The sequence below is a fragment of the Stomoxys calcitrans genome, chromosome 1, assembly GCF_963082655.1.
Source record: "Stomoxys calcitrans chromosome 1, idStoCalc2.1, whole genome shotgun sequence".
Taxonomy (NCBI): Eukaryota; Metazoa; Arthropoda; class Insecta; order Diptera; family Muscidae; genus Stomoxys; species Stomoxys calcitrans.
In genome coordinates, this window is record NC_081552.1 from 118,418,682 (window position 1) to 118,440,689 (window position 22,008).

The following is a 22,008-nucleotide window of genomic DNA, read 5'->3' on the forward strand; positions in this document are numbered from 1 at the left end:
ATTGTAGATGTTCTCGATATGCCTTGTTAATGTCTACGTTCATTCGATGCATTTTTCATATCCAAGTCATATGTAGTGGTTGTCTGTTTCTGTTATGTTATTACATGACAATGGCTAAGTCACCCTTCATTTAATTCGGCTTGTGTAGCCCATATGGAAGTCTATTAAAGACTTCTTTTATATTGGGTGACTCCAAACTACAAAACATACAATTTGGATAATTTGGATAATTTAATCGAGTTAAAAAAGTTCGCCATAAATGCTTTCTGATCCTACCCATTGTAAGTTCATGTACGACAAATTTTTGGACTATCTCGGATATTTCCTTTAGGTGACTGAACAATTCAAAATTCACCTGTTTTTGATACTGTGCCATAAATACAACAAAATTGCAAATTTCGCCATGAACAGGGGCAATTAGTGCAGTCCGATACAAGTTTAAGCTCAATGATAAGGGGCCTTCTTTTTATAGCCGAGTCCGAAAGGCGTGCCGCAGTGCCACACCTCTTTGGAGAGAAGTTTTGCATGGGATAGTACCTCACATATGTTGCCAGCATTAGGAAGGGAAAACCACCACTGAAAATTTTTTCTGATGGTCTCGCCAGGATTCGAACCCAGGCGTTCAGCGTCATAGGCGGACATGCTAAGCTGAAAGCAGACGACGTAAGCATAGTTAAACGTATGAAAATACAATGATTGCGTTGGCTAGGTTAAATTGTCACAGTGAATGAAGAAGTCCTCTAAACATTGTGGTGCACGCAAAGATCGAGGCGCCTGGAAAACAATTCTGGATGTGACAAATGGAAAAAATGTTCTCTTGTAGCCAATTAAAGTAAACTAAAGTATATTTAAATCCGAACCGATTCCGACTAAAATTCGTACATATTGTATTAGACGTAGAAGAAAGCGTATTAAAGTGAAAATCGGGCAAAACATATGCATATGTCGGAGATATATCTAAATTTGAACCGATTTCTATGAAATCCACTAATAATCTCAAGAGCCCGGCGCGGGAAAGCTATGAGCACCACATGGTTGTGAGCTCCAATTTGTGTCGTGTTCATCGTCATAACGAGAAGCTCAGCTATCCGCGTCCACAAGTAGCTTTGTATACAGATTAGCTGCAATTCCAGGAAAATCGAGCGGCACCAACTCTTGCTTAAATTCTGAGGGCCCATTATACTCGACATGAAAAGTCATGACGTTCGCGCGGCGATCGGTTCCATGGACCGAAACGAGCTTGCTCATCTTGCAGCTTGACGAGGATCGCTACCCCTATATACGGAAATGTGGCTACAACAACAACAGAGTCAAAAGATAAAACTTCGTGCCAAATTTGTTGAGGATCGACAAATGACTAAATTTTTGCAGTCTTAGTCAAAATCGGATGAAAATATATATGACAACTATATCGTAATTTGAACCGATTCCGACAAAAATTCATATATTTTTTTGGTTGGTAGTCGTAGAATAAAGTGTTTGGCAAAATTTTGAGAAAATCTGTAAACACTTTGAGGACGAAGAATTAGTCGCTCGATAAAGTTTTGATTTTATTTCATACGCTATTCGTATTAAGAATGATCCTATTGACAAACTAAAGTTGGTAAAAATTTCGTTACTTCAATTGTTCTAAGAGCTTAAGGGTTAAGCTTGTTAGGCTGAAAAGAGGTTGCGGATATTAATCCGAAAGCTATACTGGCCTCCTTTTATCATTCAGCAAAAGCCTCGTCTTCTCATGATATGGATCCTCCCATAGGATTTTTGTCGTCCTACTTTTATCATTCAGCAATAGCCTCGTCTTCTCATGATATGGATCCTCCCATAGGATTTTTGTCGTCCTACCGATCGTTTCGCTGTTGCACAGGGTTACATGTAGAGATGGGCATTTTAGTTCCTTTTAGTGGTCGCTCCTTTTAGTTCCGTTCCACAAAAGGAACTAGTTCTTTAGCTCCGTTTTCATTTGCTAGCTTTGAATTTTGTTCTGAAGCTTAAAATGAGTATTTTTAATTGTATATATGGATAAAAACATTCAGACTGTATATGTAATTGAATTTACAATTCATTTTTTGTACTTTGTATTAATTATCGATGCTAAAAAACACGAATCGAGGCGCATCAAAACAATTTAGATTTGTTGACAATAAAAAAAAAATAATATGTGGATGCCAACACGTTTCAATATTTGTGCCACCACATTCAGTTAATGTGATTGTCACCAATAATTTATTTTCCTTTCACCTAAATCACAACGTACGCAGTATTTGTACATTAAAAAAGTTGACGCTTTTATTTAGTTGTTGTATGAAGCTGAAAAATATGTCATGTCAATCAGCTGGCCTAAAAATTAACAAAAGGGAGCACAGAAAAAGTGTACAACAAAATAAGAAGGAACTATAGAACTATAACTATAAGAAGGAAAGAGATGGAACTCGTTCCAGCAGTTCCTTATTTGGATAAGTACCAATGAACTAATTCCATCCGGATCTACCCAACTCTAGTTACATGCGCATTTGTCGCCCACGCCCTTAACTCGGACGGCATCGAACCGAAAAGCTTCGGGTTAACCAAGTTTATTGACTGCAGTCCTCTAGTCTTCACTGTCAAATTCTTTGCTTTTTCATTCCCCTTTCTCCGCTATGGTACGGCACCCAAATGATGCGGATCGTACCATCTACAGAGAAGGTGTTAATCTCCTTCTTACATACCAAGATTGTTCGTGATCTTACCGTCCTGGTTGTTATTGGCCTTATGGCCTTTTTACTGTCCGTTAAGATGTTCATACTCGACGTCCACGCGTTAACACTACACCACTTCACGCATTCCGTGATAGCCCGGATCTGTATGACCGTATTATAGTCAGGCAGTCTAAAACTGATCTCAGTCCCTGAGTTCTCAATGTAGACCCCAGGCCCACTCTGTCCTCTAGCTTTGATCCATCCGTATAACATGATCTTCCAGATTGCAATATTAGGTTTCCGTCAATCCAAGATTGCACCGATGGCAGCAGTGCCTCGCAGTCGACCTCAAATGTCGTTTCAGGTATCCGATCGGAAACCTCTTCCATTCCCTCCAGGTTTCCTATCGGCACCTCTATTATACCGCGACGGTATGGCCTGCTCCTGTCCTCAATCCATTCTTCCATCGCCTTAAGTCTCATAGCCGCAATGGCTGTCTCACACTTAATCTGTAAGTCTGTGGGTCGGATATCTAGAACACGGGAGACTATTTACTTGCACTTTTTCTCCATCGCAGACCCCTAGGTTTAGCCCAGTCGTGTGGCATCTGCAGGACCCTTTGGGCCATTCTGCATAGCTCGTTCGGCTCCTTACCGGTTAGAAGTATTATAACATCGTCTGCGTACCAGACGGGTTCAAATTCCTCCTCAGTCAGCATCCGTAATAGGTGTGTCACAGAGCTGACGAGACCACACTGGCGCTACACAACTTACCAGAGACCGCCCAATTGCTTTGTACGTGGTCAACAAGGTTTCTTTGTCTGCATCCCAAGAGCTGCTGGCAAGTGACTTGAGGACCTTGCTTCTACTTTTGACCTTATTGCAAAATGCTGTGGCATGTGGGGGGAAAGTGTAATATTGTAGGTGTCAAATGTCAACCAAGTATTTTGATACACTTGATGGTCGGATTCGTTTCTCCATCGACTTTCACATTCAGCTTATATTCACCTCACAGATATTTTTAGTGATATCTTCAAACCTCTCACATCGAAATAAGCGGAAAGTTCGTTGAGGTAGATTTTTAACCTATTGCAGATGTCATTAATTGGTGGGGGCTTGATGCCATATGATACGATCTCTATGCCGTCTGGAGGGGGTGGAATGGAGAATAGGTAGATTTTTAACAGTGCCGGAGATATCACCTCGCTTTGGGGAATTCCCTGTTTCACTCTATGGTGCTTCGACTTCTTATCCCTAAGTTCCACAAATGACTGACCACCACACAAATAATTCGCGAACCAGCGTTTTAGCCTTGGCTGGAGGGACGTATTGGCGATGTCCTGAAATAGTTTGACATAGCTGGCCGAATGCCTTCGATACACAGAAAAAAATATTACGGACATATTTTCAATTAAAAAGTTAATTGAAAATAAAAATGTTTTCAATTAAAAAATTAAATGAATCGATCATTTTTTAATTGAGTCTGGATTTTTTTTTTCAATTACGATCTTGATTGAAATGTTGACAATTTTCAATTAAGAAATCAATTGATTCAACCATTTTTATACCCACCACCATAGGACGGAGGTATACTAATCAAGTCATTCCGTTTGTAACACCTCGAAATATTCGTCTAACACCTCTTAAAGTATATATATTCTTAATCGTCTCGACGTTTTGAGTCGATCTAAATATGTTCATCCGTTCGTCTGAGGAAATCACGATAGCGGTCGAACGCGTAAAGCGAGCTGATTTAAGTTTTGCCAAGTACGGTCTAAATCGGTCAATAACCTGATATAGCTCCCATATAAACCGATCTCCCGGTTTGACTTCTTGAGTCCTTGCAAGCCGCAGTTTTTGCCCGATTTGGCTGAAATTTTGCATGTAGGATTCTGTTATGACTTCCAATAACTGTGCCACATACAGTCCAAATTTGTCTATAACCTGATATAGCTTCCATGTAAACCGGTCTCTCAATCATCTTTGTTCGGCTCCTAGAAGCTTTGATTTTTACTGGTTTGACAGAAGTTTGGTATGTACAATAGAATAAAACTATGCCCATCAACTTAATTTATTTTGTATACTTTTTTAGCAGAATTCATGGTGGGTTTCCAAGATTCGGCCCGGCCGAACTTAGCACGCTTTTACTTGTTTATAATTTTCAATTATGATTTTGATTGCAATTTTTTAAATTTTCGATTAAAAAATTAATTGATCCAATAATTTTTTTAATTGAATCTCAAAAAATTATATTTATAAAATGCGATTAAAAATGCAATCTTTTTCAATTAAACAATAACGACCAAGACTAACTTTTTTTCTTTTTGTCATTCATTTCGTTCTCCTATCAATTCATGATTTTATAGAGAGAAAACAGCAGTTTTCATTGAATTGACGAACGAATGAGTGAAAAATGAAAAAAAAGAAAAAAAATATTCACAATTATATCACACATACCATACACTGTTATGTCGCCAAAAGTGACTGAGGTCCTGTCATCCCTTCTTCCGGCGTTCGAGAGTAACTTAACAGTAGACCACAGCTTGTCTAAGCCGGTTCCTAAGTTACGTTGCTCCAAGTGTTCCAGCCACAAATTCGCTTATGTTCGTAGACTACCCTGTTAATTTCAAGATTCAGCTCACTGATTTTGGGGTTAGTGGAGTCTGTGCAACGAATACCATCACGCTCGTCTGCGCTGTGGAATTGGGACGCACTAGGGGTATTCAACCGGCTGGTATAAAGCTAGCTAGCTAGCTAGACAACTAGCACATTCGAGAGGGTGTCAGTTCACTGAAGCGGCGATTGGTATACTCTCTGAAGGCGTCCCAATCGGCCTTCTTCTGATTGATAAATGTACGGCGCTCAGAGGTCATGAAGTCATGTGGTCGGTCGATGGTGTGTATTATGGGGATGTGGTCTGATCCCAAAGAAATGACTGCTGACTTGGATACGTCACTCAGATCAGGCGATGCAATGGAAATGTTTGGCGAGCTGCTGCACCTCCTCGTAATCTGGCGAGCTGCTGCACCTCCTCTCACCCTCAGCCATAAAAAGTAGCGTACAATTTTTTTTTTCAGCAGACTTGTGTACTCAAAACAGCAGATTTTGTTAGTTGAAATAGCAGTAAGAAATGCTTTGTATAACTGTTTTGAATAACAAATTTGATTGAGTGTACATTCCATGTAGAGTCACTAGCGCAAAATTGTTTACTATGATTTCTCTCATGTCTTCCAACTGACTTTGTTACGTTTAGTTTTATGCGGTCTATATTGCTTCTATATAAGTTGATGGGGATATACTAATCTAGTCATTGCGTTTGTAACACCTTGAAAAATTGATCTAAGACCCCAAAAAGTATATATATTCCTGATCGTCTCGACATGCTGAGTCGATCTAGCAACGTCCGTCCTTCCGACCGCCTGTCGAAATCAATAAAGCGGTCGAACGCGTAAAGCTAGCCGCTTGAAATTTTGCATAGATACTTACTATGAATGTAGGTCGATGGGGATTGTAAATGGCCTATATCGGTTCAGATTTGGATATAGATCCCATATAAACCGATCTCCCGATTAGACTGCTTGAGCTCCTTTAAGCCGCATTTTTTGTCCGATTTGGCTAAAATTTGCTGATAGTGTTCTGTTATGACTTCCAACAACAGTGCCAAGTACAGTTTAAATCGGTCTATAACCTGATATAGCTCCCATATAAACCTATCTCCCAATTAGACTTTTTGAGCCCTAACAACCCGCAATTTTTGTCCGATTTGGCTAAAATTTGTAGATAGTGTTCTGTTATGACTTCTAACAACTGTGCAAAGTACGGTCAAAATCAGTTTATTACCTTGGATAGATCTTATATAAACCGATCTCCCGATTTGACTGCTTGGGTCCTTACAAGCTGCAATTCGATTTGGCTGAAATTTTGCATGCGGTGTTCTGTTACGACTGTCAACAACTGTGTTAAGTACGGTCCAAATCAGTCTAGCTCCCATATAATCCAGTATCTCGATTATCCTAAAACCTTTAATTTTTGTTGGTTTGACAGAAGTTTTGTATGTAGAATAAAATTATGCCCTTTAACTAAATTTAGTTTGTATTAATTTTTGGCAGAATCTATGGTGGTGGGCTTGCAAAATTCGGCCCGGCCGAACTTAGCACGCTTTTAGTCTCATTTTCGTTTGAAATATAGGTGATGGGAAATTGATATCAATATCGATACCATCGATATTTATTATTCGAAATATCGAAAGTTGAAATGCTCTATAGTTTGCCAGCTCTAGCTGGGGTGCTGCTTACGCGTATATTGCCGCTCGGGAGAGGTCGGAGAGTTCACACAGTCCGTCGACGACGATGCTTGTGACCCACTGCTGTCTTTGTTCGCACAGCACCTTGCAACATATTCAGTGTAACTATACTCCCGTAGTGACGTATCGCCAGAGCAAAATCGGAAATTCACCCAATCCATGCACCGGTTACACCTCACCGACACCGAACGATGATGTAGGCGGTTCTGGCAAGCCGAACAAAACCAGGATCCGCAGTTCTTTTCAATCCCGGTACGGCCAGGAGCGTGTTGAAAAAGCACTCCGGGATGTGCCTCTGCCTTGACGAACAAAGGACGAAAACTTACACTGAGGTGGCACCCTTTGCCGATGAAGGACATAGGATCAGTCCAGTGTTTTGTATAACTTGGACTCTTTTTAAATGACAGTTTGCACTGTTAGCCCATACAGGCTATGCGCGAAGAATCATGGCTTGAAAATTAGCATCTTGTTTTCTAAGTTCAACTCTGAAGCTCCGTTTATAAAAGAGTACAATGTTCTAAGTAGGATGTCAGACTTGTAATATGAGCAATGTGGTGTTTAAATGTTAATTACTTGTCTAAAACTATGCCTGAGTATTTAACATGATTTTCCCATTCAACTTCTTTACCACTCACATATATATTGTCCTGATGGAGAAAACAGTATACCCTTTCCTCCTAAAAAAATATAGCCTGACACTTGTCAGAATTAACTTCTATTAACAACGAGGAATATTCGCAGAGTAAATATTGTAGAGAATCGGCGATAAACAAGAACCCTTACGGCAGCCCGCCTTCATTTCGAATATGCCTGACATCACAGACCCCATATGCACTCTAAACGTCTGAGAAATAATGGAACTTCTTATAAAGTGCGCTATAGAAATCGGAACATGTAAGCTGATTAGCTTGTATATCAATGCATTATGACATATGGAGTCAAATGCGGCTTTAATATCAAAAATAATCATTCCAGTAGAATTCTGCCAGTTAAAATTTGACTTAACAATATTTCTGACTCGAACCAACGGATGAATGCTGTTGTGCTTTCTTCGAAATCCAAACTATTCACGTACCTTACGCCTTCCTGATTTTTAGGTTTCTTATAACTTCCTGAATCCTCAATGGGATATCCTCGTATCCTTGAAATCTTTTTTTGTAATCAAGGTATAGGTACTATTTGTTATCCAATCATCACGAAATTTTGCACATATCACTTTTTTGGCCTAAAGACAAAAGCTTTTAACTTTGGCGAAAATCGGTTCAGATTTAGATAAAGCTCCCATATATTTATATCGCCCGATTTTGACTTTAATGGTCGTAGTTGCCCCAATTTTTAACCGATTCGCACGAAATTTGGCATGAAGTGTTTTATCTCTCAAAATTCAACCAAAATCGGCCCAGATATAGCTCTCATAAAGGATATCCCATTGAGCTTAAATATGAATTTGAATGGAGTGTTCATTTGCAAAATTGCATATCTAAATCTTAAATTCGATGCATTTCGACAATATTGTCTAGAGTCGTACAATATTGCTTGGTGACATATTTCACAAAGATCGACTAACAAATGAACGCATTATTGCAAAAAAAATCTGAACCGATTTCTCTCAATTTCTGTAGGTTTCGCCTCTTAGCAAAAAAAAAAATGTCTGCGCACAAATCTGAAGGATGATCAACTAAAATTTTCGATCTGTACGTTATATATAAATTCATATGGACATACAAACAGACAGACGGACATAGCTGAATCGAAGCAACAGTGATTCTGATCCGTGTACTTATCAATGGGTCTATCTCCCTTTCTTTTGGGTTTTTCCAAAAACAAATGCATCAGTGATAATACCATGTACCACAGATATGGTTTAGAGTAAAAACAACAGAGCAGATATTGTAGAAAATTCCCTTTTCCTCTCCCTAAAATTGGATTTTCGCGGAAAAAGCATTATGTTTGAGCACTTGAATCAATTTCTATCGCTGAAAAACGAGTTTCATCAAACACATTCACTGATGACTCTTTTTTTTCTAATATTTGTTAAATTTCATTTGATACTTGTGTGTATTTTTTTCATCGATTTTCTATATTCCAAAAAGTCCTTTATTTACATACTGTTTGTTTTTTGTTTTTTTCATCTACTTTTATTTATCAAACTTCAAATGAAAACTCTATTCCATAATACAAAAAACCGATGAAAATAAAAAACAAACCAAACTCAATACTTTATGACCACTCAACATCATCATAAACAACCAAACTCGAAAACAACGACAAAAACTACAACAATACAATATGAACAAAAACACAACATTACTACAACTTTAAACTCGAATTTCACTGAAATGTATTCAATTTACTCTCGGTCTCTGGTTCATTAATTGGAATTCGTTTATTAAACGATGACAACAAATATCACACCACCGACTACTCTACTGCAACCAACCTACTGTGACTACTACACTTTTTTAATTGCAAATTCAAAATCAATCTATAAATATGTGTACAACTATATACACCTCTTTAGACCTGCCCAGTATTTCCACTTGCTTTGGCTACCGGTGGTCTACATGCTGGTATATCGGGCTTAACGGATCCTTTATTAAAGGGCGCACATTTGCAAGGAGCGGTACCAGCACACCATCACCTACAGCAATTGCCCGATGTGAGTTTTGGTTAAAGAAATTGTTTGAACGCATTGCATTGCATCTATTTAGTACCCTCGTACCTTGCCCGCCCCCTCACTCCAATTTCTCTTTTTCTCACAAGCTCTCTGTCAGACACCCTTAAATTCCGATAACAGACCCCCCCCCCCCCCCCCCCCCCCCCAACCCAACACTCCGTGTGGTCACCCACCCAATGATAATGCATTTTCACTATTCCATTCCACCTTTATGTTGTTATGAAAAAACTTTGAATGTTTACGACCCCAACTAACGCCCAAGCTCCACCCCCCCACCAAAAAGTTGCTCAAACTGTATACAGAAATGTTGTAGTTTGGTTTTAGTATTGTTTACCTCTACCCTCCCCTTCGACATTTCGTGCTGGCAAATAAATGACACCACTCTGTTCTAAAAGTATACAGAGGTAGATCACAGTATACACATGCATCATAGATAGTCGATTGTTTGTATATACATGTATATATGTGTGTAGGAGGTCGTCTATCAAGGAGATTATAGATATTTTGTTTGGCTTGTTTTTAAGTTTTATAGGCTAAGGAAATCGTAACCTATCCAAAGGAGGGGTTATATTTTTTTGCGTTGCTCATATTATTGAAGTAAGAATATCTTTTTAAATTTAGTTGCAACAGTGTACATAAACAGCTGTTGTTAGAACAGCTGTTGTTTTGGTACTATCTGAAGGATGAAATGCAAACTAATGCGGTGGGAGAACAGTGTACATTGTGTTTATCTCACATTTTGGAGTTATGGTATTTAGAAAAATAACCTAGATATTAAATTTTCACAGAATTTTCTATAAGGTGTAATACTAAATGTATGGTTTCAAAGAGGCTTGAAATAACGGAGAACTTTTTGTGCTCTCAAAATTTGACAGCAAATGTCAAGCTCATAGGTGTCGGTAATTATTTTATTTTTCTTAGAAGCAAGCAAAAAAAAAATAAATAAATAAAAGCATAGAAGAGAAAGTTTTCTTTGCGAGAAAGGAAATAATGCATATTTAAAAAATGCAAATGACGCAAACTGCATACCATTGAGAGCAAAATTCAGCATGCGGCATGTTCTAAGATAATTCTCATTTATCTATGTATATTCACAACCAGTCTATGTGAGAAGTTATATTAATATTTTAATATACAAAGCTTATGAAAGATTTTAGATGGTTGTTTGTTTCAGTCATCACGATTCGGTAATAAATTATAATTAAATAAAATTTCGACTCAGTTTTTGAGTATTAAAGACAAGACCATGTTTGTACGGTAAATGAATCATCTGAACCTATGTCGCAAAACTGGATCATATTTAAGTTAATCCTCTTATTCAAGGAGAAAAAGGTGAAAAATATTTAAAAGTGTTTAATTCACTTGGTCAAATCGCATATTGAGTCGGAAAATAGTTATATGTTATATGTACGAGTATGTACGTTAGGGAGATCACAACAGATATATAGACATAGCACACTATTCACAAGAGAACACATGGTGCTCGCCTATGCCGACTTCATCGATATCATAGGTCGGTCACCGGAAGTAATAACTGCAGCATTTGAAAGAATTAAAAGGGAATCAGAGAAAATGGGTCTATCAGTAAATGGAGATAAATCGAAATGCATGGTATCAACTCCTTGTAAATACAACCGATCAGATAAATAAAATGGAGAAATTGAGAACCACAACTTTGCGGTAGTCGGCAACTTAATTTATGCCGGCAACGCCGTAACCGAAACGAATCGTTCCAGTTTTTAAAATAAAGCGAAAAATAATACTGGCAAACAGTAGCACCTGTTTGGATTGAGTAGGCAGTTTAGAAACAAGTCCACCTCTGATACCACCCGTTGTTGTTGTAGCAGTGTGTTGTACACTGAGGCGGCAGCTCTTGCCGATGGAGCACTCCATCGGCTCAATCTGGTACGTACAACCGGCTGCCATGGAATTGCTGATAAACTATCGAAATTCGCTTTATTGTTTTTCAAAATATTCCCCATTAAGATCTATACACTTCTGCATGCGTTTGAACCACTTGTCGAAGCACTTTTGCCACTCTGATTGGGGTATTTCCAAAACTTGCATTCTGAACGCATCAACCGCTTCAGGTGTCGAAAAACGTTGACCTCTCATTTTATTTTTTACGTACGGGAATATAAAGAAGTCATTCGGTGCCAAGTTAGTACTATACGGCGGATGACTCATCAAATCGATGTTTTGAGTGCTCAAAAATGCAGTTGTTTCGTATTTTTGGAGCATTTCTTTGGACCAATCGATACGAGCCTTTTTTTGAGCGATTGACAAATTGTGTGGGATCCAATGCGAATAAATTTTTTGACGGTCAAATGTTCATACAATATTGAATGTATACTGATCCTCCTAATGCCCTAGATTTTCTCAATCTCACGATAGGTCACATGACGATCTTGCAATATCAGTAGGCATACAGCATCAATGGTTTTTGGAACAACAACTGATTTTGGACGACCTTCACGAAAATCAGCTTGGAGTAAACTAAACCATACCATCAATAAACACTGCTCCTTGATGGAACTTCATTGCCAAAACATTTAATTAAATTCATCGATGCACTGTTGTTGAAAATGTTCACGATTTAATTCCATTTTTGGGCGATATGAATCTTTTAAATTATTGTAAACAACGTATAACCTCAAAAATGTCAAGCTTTACGATAGAGCTGTCAGTTGACAGATTGAAACACAAGGTTTCACCGATCCCGAAATATAAAAAAAAATCCTGTAAAGAAACTAAAAATCGAGTAAGGCCTTAACAAATAATAGATCCATTTTGTGTAGGGTATACAAGATTCTAATACCAAATAGAACGTTCAGAAAATTGGAAAAAATAGAGCCGTTTAATTTCGAAGTATATCTATTGAGCTATGAATCCACAAAATTCGCGATTGACGTTAATATTGCATTAGTTAAAATATTAAAATCATTTGTAATATTGGGGTCAGCTTGTTAAACAATCATTTACGATTTCCTTAGATAGGTGACTCCGTGAGTTTGCGGTAGTTTAACATTGTAGGAGTATGTGGGCATTCGTAAACTTCTTTCTCCGTAGATCACCATATATCCATATAATGTCACCTAACATAACCTCGAAAATGTCGATTTGCCTGCAAATATGTCTTCCCATTATTGTTTGGTTAAAAAACATTTGCTGCATGTAACTGTTTCTTATGATTTCAGTTTAGGTCTGTAGAACCTTTAGAATATATAGCGAAACATGAAACTAGTCCCATCCCAATTATTTTATTGAAATATTTTAGAGTGCTGTAGGTAATTGGTGTACAAAACCGGTCCCGAAGTTCCACTTTATAGCCCGCCCTCTGCTTGTCCCTATGTTACTCTAGTGCTATCTTTTCTTTCCATGCCCTTGTATCTATTTTGTAGCTGGATCAGTTTCCACATATGCCAAATCCTTCAGTTTTGTATATATACATATCTATGTGTATTTTTTGTAACCAACTTTATGTTATAGCTTTTTCGAATTCTTTCAATGAGTGTTTATGGAAAACTATGTTTTGTTCTCCCCTGTCCCGATTTCAATCCAAGCTAACAACACGCCGAAAACAGACCCAAGCTCAACACATACTCTACAACATCACTCAACACAAACTTTTATGATAATCCCAGACTCTAATTTACATCTAATAAGTTTATACTATTTTGTTGTTGATATGTTATATCTTTCGTTATTTTTTTTTTTTTTTTTGTTATATGCTTACACTAAATATATTTTCATTCTAGTCCTGAACGATAAAGTGTTTATAATTCAAAATACCTTAATGATAAAGCATTAACATAATATATCTGTATAAACATTGTAGAATATATTTTATATATTTTTTATATATTTGTGTGGGGGTATACTAACCTCGTCATTCCGTTTGTACTGCATCGAAATAATTGTAATAGATAGAGACCCTATAAAGTGTAAATATTCTTGATCGCCGTCCGTCTGTCTGTATGTGGAAAGCATAGCATGTTTACTTTCGAAGGAATAAAGCAAGGCGTTTGAAAATGTGCACAACTACTTCCTATAAGTGTAGATCAGTTGGGATTGTAAATGGGCCATATCGGACCATGTTTTGATGTAGCTCCCATATAAAGAGCGCAATTTTTATCCGATTTGGCTGACATTTTGTACTATGACGTTTTCAATGTCATTCAATATAAGTGCCGAGTATGTTCTGAATCGCTCAATAACCCGATATGGTTAGGTTAGGTTAAATTGAAAAGAGGATGCGGATATTAATCCGCCCCATGCCACTATGGACATACGTTTTCCATGCCACGCCCCTAAATTGGTTCATGTCTGGTATTGTGTCCCTACCCAAGTGTCGGCATCTGTAAGACACGAAAATCGGATAATGACAAAGGAAATGCTCCAACGTCTCATCATCTGATATAGTTTGTATATAAACCGATTTCCCGATTTTTCTTCTTGAGACCCTTATTAATTCTTATCCGATTTGACTGAATTGTAGCACAATGACTTCTACTATGGTCTTCGCCAACTAAACCAAGTATGGTCCGAATCGGTCCATAACCTGATATAGCTCCAATAGCATAACAATTTTTATCCATTATCCTTTGTTAACCGATAAAGAGATACCACACAAAGAACTGGAGGGTATATAATATTCGGCCCGGACGAACTTCCACGCTTTTATTCGTTATTGGGTCAAACTAGCAAAATTTAAAGCTTCTAGGAACGGAACAAGGATAATCGAGAGACCGGTTTTATATGGAAGCTATACCAGTTATAGACCGATTCCGACCGTAATCGACACAGTTGTTGGTAGTAATAACAGAAAACTTTTTGCAAAATTTCAGCAAAATCGGTCAAAAATTGCGACTTGGAAGGGCTCAAGAAGTCAAATCGGGAGATCGGTCTATATGGGAGCTACACCAGGTTATTGATCGATTTAGACCTTACTAAGCACAGTTGTTAGAAGTCATACCAAAACACAACATGCAAAATTTCAGCCAAATCGGACAAAAATTGCGGCTTCCAGGGGCTCAAGAAGTCAAATCGGGAGATCGGTTTATGTAGGAGATACAACAGGTTATCGACCGATTTGAACCGTGCTTGGCACAGTTGTTGGAAGTCATAAAATAACACTACGTGCAAAGTTTCAGTAAAATCGGACAAAAATTGCGGCTTCCGGGGGCTCAAGAAGTCAAATCGGGAGAGCGGTCTATATGGGAGCTACACCATCGATTATACCTTACTTACCACAGTTGTTAGAAGTCATAACAAAACACAACATGCAAAATTTTAGCCAAATCGGACAAAAATTGCGGTTTCCAGGGGCTCAAGAAGTCAAATCGGGATATCGTTTTATATGGGAGCTATATCAGATTACATATCGATTCGAGCCGCCGTAGTCATAACAGAACACTACATGCAAAATTTCAGCCAAATCGGACAAAATTTGCAGCTTATAAAGGCTCAAGAAGTCAAATCGGGAGATCGGTTTATATGGGAGATATAACAGGTTATAGACCGATTTGGACCGTACTTCGCACAGTTGTTGAAAATTTCAGTAAAATCGGAAAAAATTTGGGCTTCTGGGGGCTCAAGAAGTCAAATCGGGTGATCGGTTTATATGGGAGCTATATCTAAATCTGAACCGAACATCAATATTAAGTATTAGTGCCAAATTTCAAGCGGCTAGCTTTACGCGTTCGATCGCTATCGTGATTTCGACAGAGATAATTATATATATATATATATATATATATATATATATATATATATATATATATATATATATAATGGTGATAAGAATGGGGGATAGCGGCACCCCATTACTATCACCATTATAAGAACTTAAAAACTTTATAGCATATTCAGTATGTAGCTATGAAATTCCAGTAAATATTTGGTTAACCGCTAGTGAGAATTTGGTTCGTATTATAGGGACATTATCTGATTTACGGTTGTAATATCATGCAATAAGAATTTGTATTATGCTGGATATAGATATACAGAGTTGCATTTAAACTTGAACCACAAATTTTGTGAAGAAGGTTTGCGAAGAAGGTTTTGAGGTTCATATGAAACTATTGGGTTGCCCAAAAAGGAATTGCGGATTTTTCATATAGTCGGCGTTGACAAATTTGTTCATAGCTTATGACTCTGTAATTGCATTCTTTCTTCTGTCAGTTATCAGCTGTCACTTTTAGCTTGCTTTAGAAAAAAAGTGTAAAAAAAGTATATTTGATTAAATTCATTCTAAGTTTTATTAAAAATGCATTTACTTTCTTTTAAAAAACCCGCAATTACTTTTTGGGCAACCCAATACATTATCGTTTAAATGTACATATTTCGATACCAAAGATTCTTAAACGAAATCGAAGTCAATGCACCCCTTGTAAGGCCAGTTTTCGAAAACGAAAGAATTTCTTTGCCTTATTTCTATCAATGTCTATGTTTGAATGCATACTCTTGTCAAGCATCTACATAGTAAGGGGAACCTCAAATGATTTTATAGGAGAAGAACTTAAAAAATATGGGCAAAACCATTTTTTGCGTTTTGAAAATTCGAAAACCGGATCAGGCCTGTATTTTTACCTTTTTAGGGATACTTATAAAGAAACAGCTGCGTTCGGCTATGATACCTAGTTAGGTTTTTGTGGCAGTATGCAATCAGAGTCGTTAAGACATTTTGGTCCATTGTGATTCCACAGGAATATAATTGGTTTCAGTTTCTACCGTACAAATGTTCACATCCGCTTATTCGGACAAGTTCTCAAAATAAGAACCTAATGGGAAACTTCTTCCTCATGCCCAAGCAGGACAGGCACACGTCCGATTTTCAATTGTTTCCTTTTCCTATTAGACTATCAGCATGTTTTCCAATCGTCATGACCTGTCATGCGGATATGGCGAGTGAGACTTCTGTCCTAGCCAACGAGAACAAAGCGGTAGACTCTTCAAGTTAGGATTGCGTCCTATAATCTTGTAGTGTTTACAGCCAACATTTCATGACTATCTGGCTTCCGTTGCCCTTTGGGCCTTATACCATAACTTTCAGTTTCCTAGAACTTATAAAGTAAAACTTAGTCTTGCAAGCACGTCTGCTTTATAAATACCTGAGATATATCTGTGGCCAGGCACCTAGAACAGGTGAATTTTAAAATGTTCAGCCATCTCGTTGGGAGATCTGCGATAGTAAACGCCAACTTTTGTATACAAAAATATATTTCCCAAAGATTTGATGGCCATCTGGCTCTCTGAGATGTTATTTATACCAAGCGTCGTTTATGCATTATATCCACCATTATTTTTAATTTCAAGGATGTCCATTTGATACTACAGCAGTCAGGTTACATTCTTGGTATACACCGTGCCTGTTCTTTTTCTTATGTTGTTATTGTTATCTTTGTAGCCATATTTGCATGTGAAGGTAGCGGTCCTCGTTAAGCTTCTATATGTATGCAAAGTCGTTCCGGTCCATAGGACTAATTGCCGCGGGAATGCGATGGCCATTGGTTGTTAAAAAGCTCTAATAACTCGCCTTGCCATATCGAGGCAAGCAAGAGGCGGTGCCGCCCGTCCTCTCACTGAGACTCCGGCTGAACCGCTGAATGTCCGCGATTGCAATTACAGTTATTCCGTATGGAGTATTCCACTATCCGCAACCTGTGGATAGTGGAGCCTCCTGCAAAGCCTCTCGTGATAACGATGAACACCACACAAACCGGAGGTAAAAGTTCCAGCCCGTGTGGTTCTTTTATTTATTTATCCAGTGCCAGGCACAGTAAATTTTATCAAATTGTGGCCAAGACAATATGTAGTCCACAATGTCTGGGTTGTTGAACAATGTATCGAGGATAACATAGTGACCAAAAAGAAAGCTTCCTTATCGTCAGGGAAATGTTCGCAACATTTTGTTTACCCCCAATGTCCAGAAGAATGAAGGCTGCCGTAGCGCAGAGGTTAGCATGTCTGCCTATGACGCTGAACGCCTGGGTTCGAATCGTGGCAGGAACATCAGCAGGAACTTTGCCATATAAAAACTTTTCTTCAAAGAGGTGTCGCACTGCGGCATGCCGTTCGGATTCGGTTATAAAAAGGAGGTCCCTTACATTGAGCTTAAAATTGAATCGGAAAGCACTTAATGATTTGTGAGAAGTTTGCCCCAGTTCCTTGATGGAATGCTCATGGGAAAATTTGCATTTGCAATGTCCAGAATCATTTAGTATAGCAGTAAAGGTAGCATAAAAAACAACCTTACCTTTAAATTCCGTGGAGTATTGAATAGTAGGTAGATTTTTGGAGCGCCGTTCACCAGACTACAACACCTTATAGTGTCAATCCCATGGCAGCCGGTTGTGCGTATCGGATTGACCCGATGGAGTCCTTAGTTAACAACACAATGCTACAACAACAACAACAATATATACAAAAGCAGTATACATCTCAGCGTAATTAAAATGTGCTGTTGATTTTATTTATATAAAAATTGTCCTTGCTTAACTCATTCTTAGTAACTCCTTTTTATTGGCAGTAGCAGGTATATTGGCAAGCCGGTTATGGCGAACACGCCATAACCAAACCCTCAAGGGTGGTATATATACCCAAGCCCGGCAAGTTATGCGACATCAAATGTCTACCATAATATGGTCCTGAAGGTGGAGATCCGTGCGATCACGAATGCGTGAGGTGGTGTGGTGCTAACGAGTGTGAACACCTTACGGATAGTAAAATTGTCATAAGGGCAATAACAACCAGGACGGTAAGGTCACGAACAGTCTTGCAGTGTAAGAAGGAGATTAACGCCTTCTCTGTGGATGGCAAAATTCGCATCGTTTGCGTGCCGGGCCATAACGGAGTAAGGGGGAATGAAAGGACAGACGATTTGGCGGTAAAGGCCAGAGGACTGCCGTCAATAGACTTGATTAACCCGAAACCTTTCAGGTCGATGTAGTCCGAGTTAAGGGCGTGGGCGAAGAATGCGCAGGAAACCCTGTGAAACAGCAAAGCGGTCGATAGGACGGCGAAAGTCCTATGGGGTGATCCAGATCGTGAGAAGACGAGGCTAGTCTGTATACTTGGGTGGGAGCACTATACCAGATATGAACCAACTTAGTGGAGTGGCATGGAAAACAATTAAGATGTTTGTAGGTAGCACGAAATTGCTAACTTAGATCTTCTTTTTCGACGTTACTTTTTTGCACAACAAGCCGATTACTGGCTTAGGTGTATGTCCATTTCCCAACACTCTTAGAGATATACTTCAGGAAGCTCTACGTGCGACAGCGAAATTGGCTACCGAAAGTTTTGTAGGCGTAAATCCGTACAAGACATAAGAAGAAAGAAGAAGAAGAAAGATAAGTAGGTCTTTTCAGCAGGAGATACAAGTTATTACAGTGGCATCTATCTCCTTGGGAGGAGAGAATGTTCCATTAACAGAAAGCGCAAAATACTTGCGCGTTTTGCTGGACAGTAAATTGTACTTCAAATTCAACATTTTGGAAAGGGCAAGAAAGGCAACGCTTGCCCTATACACCTGCAAGAGGGCTATTGGCAAAAGTTGGAGGTTTAAATCGCATGTCATGCACTGGGTATATACTGCAATTGTTACAGCCCTATAATGTTATATAGTGTTGTGGCCTGTTGGACGCGCCCTTTAATGCCTCTGGATATCGTGGCTAGACAAATTGCTGCGACCACTGCTGTGAGGCTAAGGGAGCTTTCTCTTTGGCCATGCGGCGCCTATAGACACTGTGTTATTCTTGATACAAAGTTTGATTTCCACGACATTATGGATTACACAGCCTGAGCCGCTTTTTGATAAAAAGTACAGTATCACTATTCCTCATAGAATCTATTGGAACAACTACACGGATGGCTTTGTACTTAAAACTACCAATTTGTAGAAAATTTTGTTTTTAGCTTGTTTGACAGTCATATGATAACAATGATGTCAACATACAACTGTTTTCTATCAAAATAACGCTTGCACGCCAAATAAAAAAAGTTTAAATACAATTAAACAAATTAGCAACATTGCTGGAAACATTGTGAGATTTCACAAAATTTAATTGATGTTTAGCAACATTTTCTGCACAATCCAAGCCAGTACTGGGCTTTAGGTATTAATAGCCTCTTATGGTTATTTATTCATATTTTTTGGATTGATAAAAACCAAAGAATAAGTTTCTCCGCTATTTCGTAGTAAAATAGTGTGTGTGTGTGTGAAAACAAAAGGATGACTGTTTGATATCTTTTTTCATTTTTTCTTAGTGAAATAATTCGCGGCTAATGTGTGTATAGAAGCTTATAATATGTAAATACATATGAGCCAACTTTGGCATTAACTTCATTTTTGAATTGTAAACACTTTAAACACCACATAATATGATCCACTACATTTTATTGTACATGTTGTATATTGAAATTGCATTTTTATTATATTTATTATCTCTGTTTATTGTTGTCATTTCTGTGTTCAGTTATGTTTGATTTGAATTCATAAAGGACAAATTTTTTTGATTCTTGGCATTGTAGTTATGATTTTGCGAAAATCCTAATAAGTTTGTTTCTTTTCCTATTTGCATTAGGTGGCTAAAAATCCATTGGCTAGTTTGGCTGCTTTGGGTTTGGCTGGCATGGCACCAGCCAACACCGGAGGTCTTAATCCAACAGGTGAGTCTTCTATAGCGGTTGCTCGTGGTAATGCCCCAAGTCTATAACGTGTGTATGTATTATTTTTCCAAACGCAGCTTTGGCTGCCTTGGCTGGTTCTCAATTGCGTACAGCAAATACAAATCGTGCTCAACAGCAACAACATGAGATGACTGTTTCGAATGATTTGATCGGTTGCATTATAGGCAAGGGTGGTACTAAAATTGCCGAAATACGTCAAATCTCCGGTGCAATGATACGCATTTCGAATTGTGAAGAACGTGAAGGTGGCAACACCGATCGCACCATCACCATCAGTGGCAATCCAGATTCTGTGGCTCTGGCACAATACTTAATCAATATGAGGTAAGTACAAAGTGAACATTTTACTTTTTGTTTCCTTTTTTATCACCACATTAAATATCAGGCAAGGTGGAAAGCAAACATGGCAGATTAGTTGGCAGTAGCATAGATATTTTTATTGAGAAATCAAAAATTTTTATTTTTTCCTAAATTAATTACTTAGAAGATATCTTGTGGATATCTTTACCTGAAGAAATCGACCTCCCCCGGCAAACCAGAGTAGTTCTGGCTCAATTACGTTCGGCAGATGCAGCCTCCTCAATTCCTACAGAGCTAGGACTAATGCCGACGTGCAAGATGTATGTCCCGATTTTAACCAGGGACCGCACGATACACGTCACCTGTTTAACTGCCCGGCCAGACCCACTCGACTCAGACCCAGATCCCTGTGGACGCACCCCATCTTAGTCGCAGAGTTCCTGGGTCTTGACACTCAACAGAATCAAGCAGACGAAAGATAGAACACAATAAACTGCTAAAACAACAACAACAACAACAATAATAGAGCGAATGTCTGTCGTATGAGGTTTAGGTTGAATGCGTAGCCCACCCTGAAAGGAAGTTCTCTCGGAGGCCATAAAAATATGACGATGAAATACCTTGCCCCCTGGTTTGAGCTGAAGAGGAGACAGGGAGATGACGAGATATAAAATATACGAAGTATAGGAAAAGATGAATAAATGCATTAGGGAGATCGGTTTATATGGGAGCTTTATCAGGGTTTGAACCGATTCAAGCCATACTTTGTACGTATGTTGCACGTCGCAAAAGAAGTCATTGTGCAAAGTTTCAGTCAGATTGGATTGCGCCCTCTAGAGGCTCAAGAAATATAATCGGTTCATTGGTTTATATGGGAGCTAAATCAGTTTTTGAACCGAGTCGGACTATATTTGGCACATCTGTCGAATGTCACAAAAACGTCACAGTACAACATTTCAGAATTGCGTCTTACAGAGGCTCAAGAAGCTAAATCGGGAGATCGGTTTATATGGGAGCTATATCAAGTTGTGGACCAATTTGGACCATAGTGCTAGATATGGTTGTTGTTGGAAGTTGTAACAAAATGCTACGTGCAAAATTTCAGTCAAATCAGATAAGAAATGCGCCCTCTAGAATCCTGGGCAGAATGACTTAGAACGTCAAGACGATCAAGATCGCTAGGAACCGATTCGAACCATACTTAGTTTGGATGTTGGAGACCATAGTAGAAGTCATTCGAAGGCATTGCAAAATTTCAGCTAAATCGGATTAGAATTGCCTCCTATATGGGCTTAAGAAGTTATATCGGGAGATCGGTTTATATGGGTGCTGTATCAGATTATAACCGATACAGACCATATT

At 38.5% G+C, this 22,008-nt stretch overlaps 1 protein-coding gene across 10 annotated transcripts in view; it reads left to right on the forward strand.

Annotated features, from left to right (window-relative positions):
* The window catches only part of LOC106089764 (poly(rC)-binding protein 3), a 517,304-nt gene that overhangs the window by 444,461 nt on the left and 50,835 nt on the right, over positions 1-22,008 (forward strand). For 5 of the 10 annotated variants that reach the window (XM_059370957.1, XM_059370961.1, XM_059370960.1 and 2 more), the window contains 3 exons: positions 9,499-9,636; positions 20,241-20,325; positions 20,403-20,670. In XM_059370957.1, the coding sequence (XP_059226940.1) occupies positions 9,499-9,636; positions 20,241-20,325; positions 20,403-20,670 (491 nt within the window). The remainder of the gene's footprint in view (positions 1-9,498; positions 9,637-20,240; positions 20,326-20,402; positions 20,671-22,008) is intronic. The other 5 variants (XM_059370963.1, XM_059370964.1, XM_059370967.1 and 2 more) reach the window with 2 other exon arrangements.